Genomic DNA, 17,500 nt, shown 5'->3' on the forward strand with positions numbered 1-17,500 from the left:
GCTCAGTCAGGGGAAAGTCCACCTCTCTCTCTCTCTCTCTCTCTCTCTCTCTCTCTCTCTCTCTCTCTCTCTCTCTCTCTCTCTCTCTCTCTCTCTCTCGCTCTCTCTCTCTCTCTCTCTCTCTCTCTCTCTCTCTCTCTCTCTCTCTCTCTCTCTCTCTCTCTCTCTCTCTCTCTCTCTCTCTCTCTCTCTCTCTCTCTCTCTCTCTCTCTCTCTCTCTCTCTCTCTCTCTCTCTCTCTCTCTCTCTCTCTCTCTCTCTCTCTCTCTCTCCCTCTCTCTCTTCCTCCCTCCCTCCCACACAGTTGCCAGTTAGCATTATTCCTCACTAACAACAGCGTAACACACTCAACACACGCTAAGTAAAGGCACTGCAACGCAACCCTTCTTTAATAATATCGCAACCCGTTTTCTTTCTTATGATCATGAGGGGGAAACTTGCCTGAAACGAGGATGTCCTTTTAAAACGCTAAATTCGAAGCTGCCTTTTTGTCGCCTGGGTTTAAAGGTAGCAGGAGGGAGCAGACGGCAGTAGGAGGAGGCAGTAGGCGGCCAGACACGAGGGGAGAGAATTACGGGCGAGGGGAGAGAGGAGGAGGAGGAGGGAGATGAGGAGTAGGAGGAGGAAGGAGTGGGGGGGTACAAAGGGAGTGAAATCCAGGGGCACAGAACAGGACAGGCTGGTTGGTCGGGTTTGAGGTCGGTTTAGGTTGCCGAAATCTTGTGTAGGGAGATGAAAGGAAGAGAAGGGAGGGTAAGGATGCCGAAAGGGGGGAGAGGGTAAAAGGGAAGGGGAGAGGAAGTAGAGGGAAGGGAGAGAAGGGTGAAGGATGCAGAAAGGGGAAAGAGAGGGTAAAGGAAGGGGAAGGATGTTGAGAAGGGAGAATATAAGAAGTAAAAAGGGAAGAAAGAGCAATGAAAGAGGGAAGAAGGGGAGAGGAAGAGAAAGAAAGGACAAAATAAAAGGGAAAGAGGTGGAAAGGGAAGAAAATGAGGATGCAGGAAAGGGGAAAAGAGGCGAAAGGGAGAAGGGAGAATAAGGATGCGGAGAGGGAAGAAAAGGTCATCAAAGGGGAAAGGGGAGAAGGAGGAGGTTAAAGGAAACACGAGCGAAGGGAGATGGAAAAAGAGGGAAATAAGATGAAGAGAGTAGATGAAAAGGGCGCGCAAGGTGTTAAGAAGAAAATGAAAGAAGAAGAATGAGATGAGACAGGAGAGGAAGCCCGGAAAGGTATCATATAACCAAACAAGGATAAAAACAACAACACTACAAAAGAGATATGAAGGAAGGAAAGGAAGATGATGACGATGATGATGGGGAGGAGGAAGAGGAAGAGGAGGAAGAGGAAGAGGAAGAAGAGGTTTGTTGGTAAGAGGCAAGCACATCTACGCGTTGATAGGATGCAGGGAATGTACAGAGGAGGAGGGGAAAAAGAGGAGAAAAAGAGAAAAAAAGAGGAGAAAAAGAGAAAAAAGAGGAGAAAACGGAGAAAAAGAGAAAAAAGAGGAGAAAAAGAGGAGAAAAAGATAAAAAAGAGGAGAAAAAGAGAAAAAAGAGGAGAAAAAGAGAAAAAAGAAGAGAAAAAGAGAAAAACAGGAGAAAAAGAAGAGAAAAAGAGGAGGAGGGGTTAAAGAGGAGAAAAAAGAGGAGAAAAAGAGGAGGAGGGTCAAGAGGAGAGGAAGAGAGAAGATAAAAGAGGAAAGGGAGGTTGTTGGGGAAGAAGGGGGATGTAAGGGGGAGGGGGGAATGAGGTGATATTTATGGCCTATCAAGGGTGTGAGGGGGGGAGGGGGTTGTGGGGTGGGGGAGGGGGAGGAGGGGGGGGAGGGGGGAAGAATAGTGGTGGTGGTGGTAGCGTGATATGCTCTGTTAGAGAGAGAGAGAGAGAAAGGGGGGTAGAGGAGCCGGAGGAGAGGAGAGGAGGAGAACATGGGTGGAGAAGCGTCAGGAGGAGGAGGAGGAGGAGTGGGTGGGTGGAGGAGGAGAATTGCACGGGGTCATGGGGTAGGTGGAGGAGTTTTGGACTTAGGAGGAGGAGGAGGAGGAGGAGGAGTGGGTGGGTGGAGGAGGAGAACTGCACGGGGTCATGGGGTAGGTGGAGGAGTTTTGGACTTAGGAGGAGGAGTAGGAGGAAGAGGAGGAGGAGGAGGAGGAGGAGGAAGAGCTTATAGGATGCAATAGTAAAGGGGAAGCAAGATAACAACACAGCAGGTGGTGGTGGTGGTGGTGGTGGTGGTGATGACAGTACCGGTGGTGTTGAGGACAGTACTGGTGGTGATGAGGATAGTACTGGTGGTCATGTTGGTGGTGAGAGTTGTAGTGTTAGTGGTAGTGAATGGTGGTGTTAAATGATAGTGGTGTTTTTGGTGTGTGGTGGTGGTGGTGGTGGTTGTGGTTGTGGTGGTGGTGGTGGTTGTGGTGGTGGTGGTGGTGGTGGTTGTGGTGGTGGTGGTGGTGGTGGTGGTGGTTGTGGTGGTGGTGGTGGTTGTGGTGGTGGTTGTGGTGGTGGTGGTGGTGGTGGTGGTTGTGGTGGTGGTGGTGGTGGTGGTGGTTGTGGTGGTGGTGGTTGTGGTGGTGGTGGTGGTGGTGGTGGTTGTGGTGGTGGTGGTGGTGGTGGTGGTTGTGGTGGTGGTGAATCATCGACTATAACACAAAGAAAGTAGTGGAAGAGGTGGTGGAGCTGTTGTTGTCGTTGGTGGTGGTGGTGTTGGTGGTGGAGGTGGTGATAGTGGTGGTGGTGGTGGAGGTGGTGATAGTGGTGGTGGTGGTGGAGGTGGTGATAGTGGTGGTGGTGGTGGTGGTGGTGGAGTGCTTTATGTCCAAGTCCAGATGAGCCTCGCCTTCATCCTTTTGTGAGAAAGCTTTTTTTTTTTTTTTTCTTACTCTCTCTCTCTCTCTCTCTCTCTCTCTCTCTCTCTCTCTCTCTCTCTCTCTCTCTCTCTCTCTCTCTCTCTCTCTCTCTCTAACACCCACCCCCCTCTCTCTCTCCCTCTCTCTCTCTCTCCCTCGCTCCAATCCCCCCCTGGAGTGTGAGAAAATTATTATCTTTCTTTTCGCCTCTCTCTCTCTCTCTCTCTCTCTCTCTCTCTCTCTCTCTCTCTCTCTCTCTCTCTCTCTCTCTCTCTCTCTCTCTCTCTCTCTCTCTCTCTCTCTCTCTCTCTCTCTCTCTCTCTCTCTCTCTCTCTCTCTCTCTCTCTCTCTCTCTCTCTCTCTCTCGTCATTTAAATGTTTCCTCCTCTCATCTATTGTCTCCTTGTATTGCCTTCTCTCCCTCCTCTCCCTCCTTTCTCTTCTCTCCCTCCTCTCCCTTCTATTCCTTCTCTCTCTTCTCTCCTTTCTCTCCACCTGCGGGAATAGGGTTATGAGGGAGGGAGATTAAGGAGAGGAAAGAGGGAGAGAGAGAAGGGATGTATGGAAGGGAGAGAGAGGGAGAGGAAGGGAGGGAAGAAGGTAAAGAAGAGGGGAGGAAAGAGGGGAGAAAATCTAGATGGAGAACGATATTGAGTGTGCAAAGAGAGGAGGAGGAGGAGGAGGAGGAGGAGGAGGAGGAGGAGGAGGAATACGATGGAAAACACGACCGTAAAATGGAGAGAGAGAGAGAGAGAATGCATAAATTGAAAAGATATATCACACACACACACACACACACACACACACACACACACACACACACACACACACACACCTGTGCATCCTTAATTACCTCCAACACCTGTCCATTTATTACCTCCAATCCTCGCGCGGGAAGGTGGAGGAAAGACTTGGAGAGATGGAGGGAAAAGTGCTCTCGGGAGGAAAGGGAAACAGCTGACGTTGATTGATGGAGGGAAAGGAGGGAGAGATGGAGGGAAGGATGGATGAGGGAGGAAGGGAGGAAGGGAGGGAAGGAGGGAGAAGATAAACTGAACGAGAAATAGATAGATAAATAAATTGAATGAGAGAGAGAGAGAGAAATTTCGTCCTATCACCCTTTATTCAATTATCTCAAAACAAAAAAAAAAAATCAAAGTAAAATAAATTATAAAATCCCCGCGAAAATTAGTAACACCAAACTATTTTTACTTTTTATTTTCCCTCCTTTTTTATTTCCCTTTTTTTATTGTTGTGTCGGGCGAGGAGGAGGAGGAGGAGGAGGAGGAGGAGGAGGCGGCACAGGGAAGGGAATTGAAGGGGGAAGGGAAGGGAGGAGGGAGGGAGAGGTGATAAAAACGGGGGTTATATGTGAATGGGGGCATATGTAACTTGGGATTAGGAGGAGGGAGGTAAGAAGGAGGAGGAGGAAGAGGAAGAGGAGGAAGAGGAATAGGCGTGGGACAAAAAGCCGTATCCTTAGACATTTCCACGCCCAAGCACACATATTCAAAGCTTTCGTACGCGTTTTGGGCATTTCCATGAGTAGTTTAATGACCCAGGTGGTAAATTGACCCTCCTTCTGTACCATGAACGCGAAGAAAAACTCATGAAAATTCAACTACTCTCCTTTTTGTCCTTTGTAAGTAGCTGATATGGGAAACTGAAGGCCCTAAGAATACCGATCAGAGGAGAGGGAAGTGGATGCAAGAAGAGGTGGAGGAGGTGAGGAGGAGGGAGGTAGAGGAGGAGGAGGAGGAGGAGGAAGAGGAATAGGCGTGGGACAAGGCGACGCATCCTCAAACATTTCGGCGCCCAAGGACACATACTTAGGCTTTCGTACGCGTTTTGGGCATTTCCGTGAGTAGTTTAATGACCCAGGTGGTAATTTGACCCTTCTTCTGTACCGTGAACGTGAAGAAACGCTCATGAAACCCCGATTACTCTCTTGTTCCCTTCTATAATTCCTTCCCCTACTGTCTCTCTCCGGCATATGACCACAGATGTTGCGCCGACTAAACGAAACTTTCCAACTACTTCTCCCTTTCGGCCTCTGCAAATAGCTGATAAGGGAAACTGAAGGCTTTAAGAATACCGATCAGAGCAGTGGGAAGTAAATACAAGAAGAGGTGGATCAAAACTTAACCCCAAAAAGATTAGGTTAAACTGAAACTACGAAGCACACGAAACACGGAAAGATTAGAAGAAGACGAGGATAGAAAAAGGAACAGAGAAGGTATTGAGAACTTTGGTTGAAGCTTGGAATACCAGGAACAGGAGGGGAGAGGAGGAGAGGCTTGCTTTGAGAAGAGGGATGAAAATAACCGTACCAGGAATAGAGAGAAGGAATAGAGAGGGAAACGAAGAAAGGAGAAACATAAAGAAGAAGGGGAAACTAAGCATACCAAGAAATAAAGGAGGAGAATAAGAAAAAAGGAAAAAGAAGAAGGGAAAACTAATTGTACCAGAAATAATAGGAAAGAACAGAAATGAAAAGAAGCGAGAGGCACATTTAAAAACAAGAGGAGATAAGGAAAAGAAAAGAGAAAAATGGAGGAAAGGAAGAATTGAAAGCTGCAATAAAACTAAGAGAAGGTAAGAGGAGCTAAAGGAAAGGAAGAAAGAAAGCTAAAATAAAACTAGGAGCAAAAGAAACAATAGAAGAGCAGGAAAAGTCAAAAGTTAAAATCAAGCTAAGAGGAAACGAAGCTAAAAAAAGACGAAGTGTGGAAGAGCAAAGCTAAAATAACGCTGAGTAAAAGAAACTTAAAAAAGAGTTAGGAAAAGAATAAATAAACCCCAAAATTAAGCTTGGAATAAAAGAAAACAAAGAAGAGGATGCTGTGAGAGAGAGAGAGAGAGAGAGAGATGAAATGTCAGGATGAATAACAGTGAGGACAAAGCAGCTAAATAAGAAACTGTGAGGATGGAAGGGACAAGGAAGGAAGGAGGAGGAAGGGAAGGGGATGAGGGAAGAGAGGAAGGGGGTGTGAAGTATGCAAAGGATGGATGGGGGGTTGGGGGGGAGGAAGGGGGGAGGTGAATGAGGAAGGAAGAGGCAATGGGGAGGGTTAACATTAAGAGAAGTCCCCCCATGAAACTTAAGTGCCATTTCTGTATGAAGGTAAGTGCCATAAGGAAAGGTGGATTGTGGCACTCTCTCTCTCTCTCTCTCTCTCTCTCTCTCTCTCTCTCTCTCTCTCTCTCTCTCTCTCTCTCTCTCTCTCTCTCTCTCTCTCTCTCTCTCTCTCTCTCTCTCTCTCTCTCTCTCTCTCTCTCTCTCTCAATGTCTAACCTAATTAAAAAGTTACTTCTCTTCACCCACTGCTTGTGCAAGAGAGAGAGTATAATAATTCAAGTCTTGGGGTTGTTCCGAGTGCTGTCATCGGGAAGTGAAAGTGGAGAGTGAGAGGAGGGAGAGAGAAGGGGAAAGGGAGAGAGGTCTGAGGTCTGTCTCCACTAACTGGTCACCGTGCCTCCAACATTACACGGAGGGAGAGAGAAGGGAGAGGAGGGAATGGCGAGAAACGTGGAGGCGAGGAGGAACAGGAGGTATGGAGACGTGTAGGGGAGGAGGAAGAGGAGAGCGAGGGGCGGCGGATGTGGCTTACGAGGGGAGGAGAGTGAGGTGGGGAGGGACAAGTGTGTTGGTGGTGGTCATGGTGTGGGGGGGGTGTTTGTGTAGGGGGCGGGGGAAGGTGCAGGGTGCGTTGGGGAGAGCCTGCATGGGTGTGAGAGCGTGGGGGAGGGTGCAAAAGGGATGGGGAATGGTGTTTGAAGGCGTGGGCGTGATGGACGGGTCGCGGGGAGCGGTGGCGTGGGTGGGGGCGCCGCGGCAGCACTCAGGTGATAACACGTTATCGGCGTGGTGCGGGGCTAGGCCTAGTGCGCCCCGCCGCCGCCAGAGGGCAGCCTAGCAACAAGCCGCGGGTCGGGGCCGGGAGGACTCAGGCGTGCGGGCGCGGGCGGGCGGCGGGGCGGGCGTGGCAGCGGGAGGCAGCTCAGGCTTTGCCCCGCGCCCGCCAGCGTCCGGCAGCAATCAATACGCTTGCTCAGCCCAGCCCCGCCTGTCGGTGTGTGCGCGCGTTTGTGTGTGTGTGTGTGTGTGTGTGTGTGTGTGTGTGTGTGTCTGGGGGCGTGAATGAGTGCCCCGCCGCCGCCCGGGGCTTCTCGTGAGGGGAGGGAGTCGCCGCCAGGTCGCCGCCGCGTTGCATGGCGTCTTATTACCACGAGGAAAGTCTTACCTTCCCCTCGGCCCCGGCCCGCCCCGCCCCGTGCTGCCCCGCCCCGCCCCGCCTCGCCCCGCCCCGAGGAGCGCCCTGCCAGAGAGGGGAAGCAGCTGTGGGGAGCGTGAGCGACGGCCTCCCTCAGCCTGGCTCCTCCCTCCCCGCCCCGCCCCGCCCCGGCCACGCGCGCCCCGGCCCTCCCGTCCCACCAGTCAACTCGGTGTGAGCGAGACTGTTTGACGCGTCGGCTGCGTTCTCCGCCGCCACGCCGCCCACGCCCACGCCCACTCCTGCGGGCGTTCCTCTGTAGGAAAAGTGTTGCGTGTGTTTGTGTGAGCGAGCCGTCGCACGTGTGAGGTTTTGTGAGAGTTGCATGAGTTTTTCTGTGCGGGTGCTGAGGGGCTGTGCTGTGTGCTGCACTCCGCGGCTCTTTGTGTTTCGCCGCAGCATTCCGCCGCGGCAAGCTGTGCTGCAGCCCGGCGGCGGCGGCGGCGGCTGCGGCAAGGTGGGACTTTGCCTGTGGCGCCCCGAAGGCACCCGGGCAGCCCGATCCTCAGAGCAGCGGCGGGCGCTAAGGATGCCCCGAGGGGCGTGTGGTGGCCGCTGGCCGCCCCGGTGTGAGGATAGGTGTTGACATGGGTGGCGCGGCGCCCCCCGCCCCCCGGTAGTGACCCGCCGTGCGTTATGGTGACGTGAGAGGCGCCGCGGCAGAAGTGTAGTCCGATCGTCGCGCCCCGACATGCGGGGCTCGGAGTGAGCCGCCGCCGCCTCCGCCATGCACGTGCCCCCGGGGCTGCAGCCCTGCCCGTCCTGCTATGCCTACTGTGTGTCCCGCCCCCCGGGGCACCCAGGTCCCCACGGCCCCTCAGCAGGTGGCCCCCCCATTGGTGCCCCGCCCGTGCCGCGCCACGCCCACCCGCCAGTGATACATCAACAACAGCATCAACATCAACAACAACATCAACAGCAGCTACACCAGCAGCAGCAGCAGCAACAGCAGCAGCAGCAGCAGCTGGACAGCCCCGGCAGCAGCCCCCACCACAGCCCGCATCGCACACAGCCGCGGCCATGCACGCACCCGCCGCAGGCCCTCACGGACAACCGGTTCGGCTCCCTCCCCCACCCCCACCAGCTGCCCAAGGTGCCCCCCCACTACAACTACAACTCCCTGCCCCACCACCAGCCGGGGCCCCCGCCCCCGCCCCCCCACCAGGCCCCGGGGCCCCCGACGCACCCCCATGCCCACTGTGATGGCCCGGCCCCTCCCCCCCATAGCGGCCTGCCCCCTGGACAGCCTCACATGACCCAGGGGGGCCGCCCCCCACACCACTTCATGCCACCCACAGATCCCCCGCCGCCGCCCCCGCCCCCCCACGCCGCCCACCCCAGACAGCCACACCGCTGCCCCCACCCCGCCCAGTCCCCCCCTTGTGCAGCAATGTCCAGTCCACCACCAACACCACCCCATGGCCCCTCCCCCACCCCCAACACCCCCACCCCAACACCACCCCAGCATCCCCAACATCCACACCCCCAACATCCGCATCCCCAACACCCACAACACCCACCTCACCCCAGTCCCACTACCAGCACCCCACCCCACCCCACCCTCACCCCACCCACAGCCCCAACACCACCCCCACCACTACCAGCACCCCCGCCACACCCCCCACCACAGACCCACCAGGGCAACGGGCTCCCCCCCCAGGTTAACGGACCCATGGTGCCTGTAGTGGGGCAGGTGGGAGGGGGAGGGAACCACCACCCCAACAACTACTACAACTCCCTGCCCCCGCCCCGCCCTCCGCCCCTGCCGCCGCCCCTGCCGCCCCCCCAGCCCTTCCAGCAGTTGCGGTACGGCTGCCTCCCCCACCAGCAGCTCGTGCCCCCGCCCCCCCTACCCCAGCAGCACCCCCTCCACCACCCCCGCCAGCACCACCACATCTACGGCTGCCATCACCACCTCCTCGACATCCCCGGCGGGTGAGTCAGCAACAACAATAACAACAACAACAACAGAAAGAAGAAAGAAGGGCGATCGCTGCAGATAAAAAATGATAAAAATAATGATAATAACAAAGCCTCTAATGAACGCGTTGACACACACACACACACACACACACACACACACACACACACACACACACTCCTCGGGTTAGTCACAACACCACTTCTCTGTAACACACTTTTCCCGCCCCGGCAGCTCCGTGTGAAGGTTGAAACTGAAACGAAACACGCTTCACCTCGCCTCGATTTTCCCCTCGCGGTCCTTGCCTTTCCCCTCCTTCCCACAGCTCCAACCTCTCCTTTCTTTCTCTTCCTCTTCTCTTTCTCCTCCTCCTCCTCCTCCTCTTTCTTACCCTCAGTTATACTTTTCCCCTCGTCTTCCATTCCTTTCCCCTCCTTTCTACTGTTCCAACCTCGCCTTTCATTCTCTCCCTCTTCTCTTTCTCCTCCTCTTCCTTCACCTCACCTTTTCCTCTCGTCTTCCTTTCCTTTCCCCTCCTTTCTACTCTTCTAACCTCTCTTTCTCTTCCTCCTCCTCCTCCTCCTCCTCCTCCTCCTTCTCCTTTCTCTTCTTCCTCTTACTCCTCACCTCGCCTTTTCCCCTCGTCCTCCGTTCCTTTCCCCTCCCTCTCACACTTCTAACCTCCTTTCTTTCTCTCCCTCTTCTCTTCCCCTCCCTCTTCCTCCTCCTCCTCCTTGCATGTTCCACGTCATAATTACGTCACAAGGGGAAGGGGGGTGATGAAATGAGGGGAGGGAGTAAGGGGAGGGACCCTAATGTAGGTAAGGTGCAAAGTGTGTAAGTGTAACGTCAAGTGCTTCCCCCTGGTGGCGGAAAGTGAGTTAGTAGGGTGCTCTCTCTCTCTCTCTCTCTCTCTCTCTCTCTCTCTCTCTCTCTCTCTCTCTCTCTCTCTCTCTCTCTCTCTCTCTCTCTCTCTCTCTCTCTGTATTTGTAATTACTTTTTCTTTATTTTTGTCTATCATTTTAATTATCTTCACGTATTTATATTCTCTCTCTCTCTCTCTCTCTCTCTCTCTCTCTCTCTCTCTCTCTCTCTCTCTCTCTCTCTCTCTCTCTCTCTCTCTCTCTCTCTCTCTCTCTCATTTCATAATTCACTCCTCATCTTCGCTTTCATGTGTTTTATGTCTTTCATCTTTCCCCCCGATTCTTCCTCCTCCTCCTCCTCCTCCTCCTCTTCCTCTTCCTCCTCTTCCTCCTCCTCCTCCTCCTCCTCCTCCTCTAGACTTCAGAGACAGCTTGATCCCCACCTGGTTTCTCTCACCTTCCCTCCTGATTAAGAGTCTTTTCTCTCCCCTCTTTTTCTCTCTGTGTCTGTCTGTCCGTCTGTCTGTGTGTCTGTTTGTCTGTCCATCTATTTCTTCCACTTTTTCTCTTCCCAAAACTCAAATTTATTTTATCTTGCCTTACCTTACCTTACCTTACCTTACCTTACCTTTCCATAGCTTACCTTACCTTACCTTACCTTACTTGACGTTACCTTACCTTACCTTGCCTTACCATACCTTACCTACCCTTACCTTACCTTGCCTTACCTAACCTTACCTTACCTTACCTTACCTTACCTTACCTTACCTTACCTTACCTTACCTTATCTTACCTTACCTTGCCTTCCCTTACTTTACCTTGCCTTACCTAATCTTACCTTACCTTACCTAACCTAACCTAACCTTACCTTTACTTACCTTACCTAACCTTGCCTAACCTAACCTAACCTTGAATAAACTCCTTACCCTCCTACCTACCTGCCTATCTACCTACACACCTACATACCCATACACACATCCATCCACACACACACACACACACACACACACACACACACACACACACACACACACACACACACACATACATACATACATTCATTCATACATACATATACCCTTTTACCTCCATTTCATCCCCCTTCCGTCTCCCCCCCACCCCTTCTCATTCCTACCCATTTGCCTATACAGCCCTTTCTCAACACCCTTCACCCTCTCCCTCCCTCTCTCCCTCTCTCCCTTGTCCACCTTCAAACCGGATCACAGCAAGACTTCCCACGCCACCCTTGATTGTAAGGGTGAAAAAGGGCTTATTAGTGTGTGTGTATGTGTGTGTGTGTGTGTGTGTGTGTGTGTGTGTGTGTGTGACGAGGGGAGATTGAGTGTGGGTGTGGGAAAGTTTTTGTGCGAAAAGTTGAAAGAGAGAGAGAGAGAGAGAGACGTGTAAGGAAGCAGTGTTAAGGACAAGGAAAAGCCTGAAGGAGACACGGAGGAAAGGAGTGAGAGTGAGGGAAGGGAGGGAGGGAAGCATCTATATCCTGCAGGACGTCAGCATGTGGAAGGAGAGATGGAGAGAGAGAAGGATGGAGGAAAGGAGAGAAAAAGAGAGGAAAAGAGGAAGAAGGAATGACGAAAAGAGAGAGAAGAAAGGAGAAAGGGAGAGAAAAGAGGAAGAAGAGAGAAAAGGAAAGAGGAAGGGAAAGAAGAGAGGAAGAGGAAGAAGAGAGAGAAAGAAAGAGGAAGGGAGAGAAGAGAGGAAGAGGGAGAATGAGAGAGAGAGAGAGAAAGAGAGAGAGGAAGGGAAGTGGTATCCTCGTTAGACCTTTTTTTACTCTCTCTCTCTCTCTCTCTCTCTCTCTCTGTTGGTAGTTTCATCCGCCAGAGAGAGAGAGAGTGAGAGAGAGAGAGCGGAAAGATATCTCCTTCCTCTCTAACATTTATCTCTCCCTTTCTCTCTCTCTCTCTCTCTCTCTGTCTCTCTCTCGCTCTCCTTTCCTCCACCTGAGTAACGGTTATCATCTCCCTTTTCTCTCCATCTCTCCTTCCCTCCCTCCTTCCTTCTCTCCTTCATTGCACAGAGGATACCTTGATTTGAGGAGAGAGAGAGAGAGAGAGAGAGAGGGAGAGAGAGAGGGAGAGAGAGAGAGGGGGGGAGGCTGTGACCTGAAAGAGCCTCAGTTACCTCAGTCAGTCACTTAGTCAGTCATGCAGTCGGCTGTTTCATACGTAAGTTATATTAAGTTTCAGTCAGTCAGTCAGTCAGTCAGTTATCAAGTTATATTCTTAGAGCTTTTCAGTTAGTCAGCCCAGTTTATCAGCCAGTCAGCTAGTCAGTCAGTCAGGTAGGCAGTTAGTCAGTTTGCTATATATTATGTCAGTCAGTCAGTCAGTCATTAAGCAAGTCAGTCAGTCAGTCGTCACCTCTCTCTCTCTCTCTCTCTCTCTCTCTCTCTCTCTCTCTCTCTCTCTCTCTCTCTCTCTCTCTCTCTCTCTCTCCCCTCCCCTCCCCTCCCCTCCTCTCAACTGTCACCCTTCTTCCCCATCATTCTCTCCCCTCTTCCTCCCCTTCCCTCACTAATGGTCCCTCATATCGGTGGTTTCCCCTCATTCCCCTTTTCCCTCCCTTTTTTCCCATCTTCTTTTCCCCTCACTCCCCCTTTTTTCCCTCTCCCTTCCTTCCCTTTTCCTCCCTTACCTTCATTTCAACCTCCCTCCCACAAAATCATCTCCCTTTACCCTCCTCTTCCCCCTCTTCTCCCTTCCCTTTTTCTAACCTCCCTTTCCCTCTCACCCCCTTCCGGATATTTAGCCCCCTCCCCCTCCCCCCTTCTCCCCTCCCCCCTTTGTACTAATAACTTAGGAAGGGTCGACGTTGCCCAAACTAACGACGTGGCTTTCTCTCTCTCTCTCTCTCTCTCTCTCTCTCTCTCTCTCTCTCTCTCTCTCTCTCTCTCTCTCTCTCTCTCTCTCTCTCTCTCTCTCTCTCTCTCTCTCTCTCTCTCTCTCAGTGTGTGTGTTTAGTCATTTGCACCTGCACAGAGAGAGAAGAGAGAAGAGGACACAATTATTCTCCCTCAACTCCACTGCTAACACCTCCTCCTCATCCTCCTCCTCCTCTTCCTCCTCCTCTTCTTCTTCCTCCTCCTCCTCCTCCTCCTCCTCCTCCTCCTCCGCAACCACCACCACACAACGTCCCTTTGAACCTCCAGAGAGCCATGAGAGAGAGAGAGAGAGAGAGAGAGAGAGAGAGAGAGAGAGAGAGAGAGATGCACAGTGTGGTGTGTGAGGTTACCTGTGCTGCTATTGATCTGTGTGCGTGTTTAGTCAGGTGTGTGTGTGTGTGTGTGTGTGTGTGTGTGTGTGTGTGTGTGTGTGTGTGTGTGTGTGTGTGTGTTTTGCTTCTCGTTCATAAGACTGATAACTGTGATAGTGCAAAGTAGTCTATAAACTCTCTCTCTCTCTCTCTCTCTCTCTCTCTCTCAATTGCGACGGTAAATATCAATCTATGCGACTTGACTGAGTTAGGGAAGCAATGTGAACTCCTCCTCTTCCCACGCTCCTCCTCCTCCTCCTCCTCCTCCTCCTCCTCCTCCTCCTCCTGCAAACTTTTCTCGTCTCCTTCCAATATCTAAGTCAATGTTTGCTTATTTGTTTCATTGTTGTTTTTGTGTGTCTTTAATTCTCTCTCTCCTTTTGTTGCGGTAAGTGTGTTTGTCTGTCTGTCTGTTTATGTGTCTGTCTGTGTCTGTCTGTCTCTTTGTGTATGTTTGTTTTTCTGTCTGTCTGTATTTGTCTGTGTTGTCATCGTCTGTCTCTCTCTACGTCTGTTTGTCTTTTCATTTATCTGTTTACCTGTCTATCTGTTTATCTTTGTCTGTCTGTGTCTTTCTGTCTCTTTGTGTAAGTTTTGTTATCTGTCTGTATTTGTCAGTGTTGTCATCGTCTGTCTCTCTCTACGTCTGTTTGTCTCTTCATATATCTGTTTGTTTTTGTCTTTGTCTGTGTCCTTTTAATTTATCTCCTTCATCTCCCTTTCTCTCCCTCCAACTTCTCCCTGCTTTCTCTTCTCTTTCCTACTGCTAAAGCTTCCCTTGCATTCTTCTCTTCTGAATTTCCAAACACACTCTCCTCTTCTCTTCTCTACTTTTTCTTCTCTTATCTCCAGTTTTTCTCCTCCCTTATTCCCTTATCCTTAATACACATGTCTTTTCTCTCTCCTTCCTTAGTACTTCATTCTCTTCCCTTCTCTCCATTCTCTCACATTCCTCCCTTCCTTCCTTGCCTCCTCCTTACAAGACTTCATCCTCTGCCTTCCTCCTCATTTTCCTCCTTCCTTCCTTTTCCTCTTTCTTCTCCTAGTCCTCCTCCTCCTCCTCCCGTTCCTCTGCAATCCTCCTGCTCTCTTTTCCTCCCCTCCCCTCCTCCTCCTCCTCCTCCTCCTCCTCCTCCTCCTCCTTCTCCTCCTCTTCCCCTCGAGCAGAATAAGTTTTGTGTGGTGTGGTGAGTGTGCGTGCCTCGGGCCAAGCACACGCCCCGTCTCGCCTGTTTGCTTGCTTCCTTCCCCTCTTTCCCCTCACGTCTCCTCCCCCCCCCCTCCCCCCTCCTCCAAGTCCCTCTCCCCTTCCTCAGTGTCCCTCCGCCGCCGCCGCCGCCTACTCGCCAGTTTTATTTTGTTTTCGTTTTCGTTTTCATTTTTTGGGGGGTTGGGTTGTGTGTGGTGGAGGAGGAAAGGGAAGGGGGGGGGGAGGAGGGGGGTTACGTGTGTGTGGGAGAGGCGGGGGAGGAGGAGGATCGTTTTAAGTGAATGCAATGAGGATATGGTGGTGGTGATAGCGGCGGTGTGTGTGTGTGTGTGTGTGTGTGTGTGTGTGTGTGTGTGTGTGTGTACCTGGTGGTGGTGGGAATGGGTGGCTTTCTCACACACACACATACACACACACACACACACACACTCACCTCACCTTTCCATCCATCATAATTAAAGGTACAAAGAATGGACATTAGGAACTTTGGGGACCCTGTGTGTGTGTGTGTGTGTGTGTGTGTGTGTGTGTGTGTGTGTGTGTGTGTGTGTGTGTGATGGTAATACTTTTCACTTCCATACAGTACGTTGTTAAATCAATACTACTACTACTACTACTACTACTACTACTACTACTACTACCACTACTACTACTACAAAAATTACTACCCTCAGCTACTGTTATGGTCCCGTCGATTAATCTATATCCGTAGAAATCACTGTTTGCGTAGGAGGAGGACTAGGAGGAAGAGGAGGAGGAGGAGGAGGAGGAGGAGGAGGAGGAGGTGGAGAAGGCGGAGGTGGAGGAATTGGAAAAATAAGGGTAGTAGAAGAAAGTGATGACAGGTAAATATTAGAGCAGCGAGAGAGAGAGAGAGAGAGAGAGAGAGAGAGAGAGAGGTATTGTCAGCTTGGCTCTTAGAATCAGTTTTCATCACGATTGGTAGAGAGAGAGAGAGAGAGAGTGTGTGTGTGTTTCTGACTTTCACAGTAATCTCTCTCTCTCTCTCTCTCTCTCTCTAATCCACCTTACTTTTTAATCTCTCGCGACCAAGTTTTTTCTCACTTTTTTCCGATTTTTTTCCTTTTTTTCCTCGCCCCAGCACCATCCGAGAGGTCATAGGGGTCAGCAGAGGTCAGGTCAGGGAGGGAGGGAGGGAGGGAGGGAGAGTGGGAGAGACAGACAAGCAATGAAACAAAGGGGTCATTTTTTTCCTTCATTTTTTTTTCCTCCCCATTTTCCTCTTTTTTTTCTTTTCTTTTGTTTTCTGGTGTTAATTTTTTCCTTTTTTTTGTTATTTTTCAGTTTATTTGTTTATTTATTTATTTATTTGTTTGAACCATTTTTGCTTTATTTTGTTTCTCTTCTTTTTCTTCTTCTCTCCCTCGTTTTCTTCTTCTTTTTCTTCTTTTCTTCTTTTCCTATTTCTTTTTTATGCTTTCTTCTTCTTCTTCATTTCTTCTTCTTCTTCTTCTTCTTCCTCCACTCCCTATCATCACATTTTCCTCCTCTTCCTCCTCCACTTACCACTTCCCTTTCCTCTTCATCTTTCTCCATTTCTCCATCTCTCTCAATCTTCTTTCTCCTCCTCCTCTTCCTCCTCCTCCTCCTCCTTCCCTCCTCGTTTCTCTCCACCCCTCCACATCCTCCTCCATCAGTTTCTAGTTCACGAAATCTGTCTCCAGTCCTTTTAAAACCTCCTCTTCCTCCTCTTCCTCCTCCTCCTCCTCTGCCTCCTCCCTCTTCGTCTCCCATTTCTCTCTTCTTCCTCCTCCTCTTCCGTCATTCCCTTCCCTTCCCATCTCTCCACTCCCCTCCCTCCTTTCTATACTCCAATTTCTCTCTCCTTTTCCCTTCTTTCCTCCCTTTTCCTCCTCCCTTTTCGCCTCCTTCCTCTTCCTCTCCCATCTCTCTCTCTCTCTCTTCTTCCTTTTACATCGCCCTTCCACTCCCATCCCTCCTTCTCCTTCCCTCCTGTTCTCCCATTTCTCTCTATCCTTTCCTCTCCTCCTCCTCCTCCTCCTCCTCCTCCTTCTCCTACCCCTCTCCCTCCTCTCGTCTCCCCCCTCCTCGTCCCCTTCCCTCCACAGCTTTTATCAGTTAGCTCTCGCCACTCCGCTGAAGAGGGAGTTTGGCTAACGAGGTGGAGTGAAATGACCAGCGTGGCTGCCGCTCAAGGGGAGGAGGAAGGGGGGAGGAATGGAGGGGGGAGGAAAGCGGAGAGAAACAGGAGAGGGGAGAAATGGAGGAAGAGGAGGGAAGAGATAGGAGAGGAGGAAAGGAGGGATAGAAAGGAAAAGAGGAGTGGAGGGAAGTAGGAAAGAAGTTGGTGGAAGAAGTGAGGGAATGAAGGAGAGAAGGGGAGGAAAGATTGAGGAATGGGAGGAAGAGGAGGGAAGAGAGAGGAGAGGAGAGGAGGAAACAGTGAGGAATGGGATGGTTATATTTCTTCCTTTTTTTTCCCTTTTCTTTTTTTCCTTTTCTCCTTCTTCCTCTCTTCTTCCCCCATGCCATCATCAACGTTATCCATTCCTCCCCCCTTTCCATTCACTCCCCTTCCAGTCCCCTCACCTCCTCCTCCTCCTCCTCCTCCATTTCCTTCCACTTCTTTTCCTCTTCCACTCCCCTTTTTACCCTTTCCCTTCCCCTCTTCCTTCCCCTTCCTTTCCTTTTTTCTTCCCCCTCTCCTCCCCTTCCCTTCCTCTCCCCTTCCCTTTCTTCCCCTCCCTTCCAATACTTTTCCTCTTCCTTTCTCTTCCCCTTCCCTTCTACTTCCTCCACTTCCTGTCCCTTTCCTTCCCGTCCCCTTCCTCTTCCCCTCCCCTTCCTCTTCCACTCCCCCTTCCTCTTCCACTCCCCTTCCACAGTTTGAACACATTTAATCCGGTTACTGACCAATAAGCGGTTTACTGAATGCACTGAACAACACCCCCCCTCCACCTCTCCTTCCACTCTCCTCCACCTCTTACTCCACCTCTAACTCTTCCTCCTCCCCCTCACTCCCTTTACTCTCCCTCCACTCTGTCTCTTCCACCACTTCCCTTTATTCTCTCCATACCCCCTCCACCTCTCCCTCCACCTCTTCCTCCACCTCCCCTCCACTCCTTTC

General features: G+C 51.4%; 2 protein-coding genes across 7 annotated transcripts in view; both read left to right on the top strand.

Moving 5' to 3' along the window:
- Positions 1–6,190: 6,190 nt before the first annotated feature.
- On the top strand, positions 6,191–8,788 carry LOC126996292 (uncharacterized). Its single transcript, XM_050856669.1, has 2 exons — positions 6,191–8,505; positions 8,784–8,788. The coding sequence occupies exons 1-2, from the start codon at positions 7,851–7,853 to the stop codon at positions 8,786–8,788; spliced, it is 660 nt and encodes a 219-aa protein (XP_050712626.1). The 5' UTR covers positions 6,191–7,850.
- LOC126996047 (IQ motif and SEC7 domain-containing protein 1-like) overlaps positions 8,781–17,500 on the top strand; it is a 50,926-nt gene continuing 42,206 nt past the window's right edge. For all 6 annotated transcript variants that reach the window (XM_050856068.1, XM_050856075.1, XM_050856069.1 and 3 more), the window contains exon 1: positions 8,781–9,058. In XM_050856068.1, coding sequence (XP_050712025.1) covers positions 8,796–9,058 — 263 coding nt within the window. In that variant the 5' untranslated portion in view covers positions 8,781–8,795. The remainder of the gene's footprint in view (positions 9,059–17,500) is intronic.

This window comes from Eriocheir sinensis, chromosome 9 (genome assembly GCF_024679095.1).
Source record: "Eriocheir sinensis breed Jianghai 21 chromosome 9, ASM2467909v1, whole genome shotgun sequence".
In the NCBI taxonomy this organism is placed as follows: domain Eukaryota; kingdom Metazoa; phylum Arthropoda; class Malacostraca; order Decapoda; family Varunidae; genus Eriocheir; species Eriocheir sinensis.

Bases quoted from the DNA above. Each gene is read 5' to 3' on its own strand.
- LOC126996292 (XM_050856669.1), top strand. From the start codon at position 7,851: ATGCACGTGCCCCCGGGGCTGCAGCCCTGCCCGTCCTGCTATGCCTAC.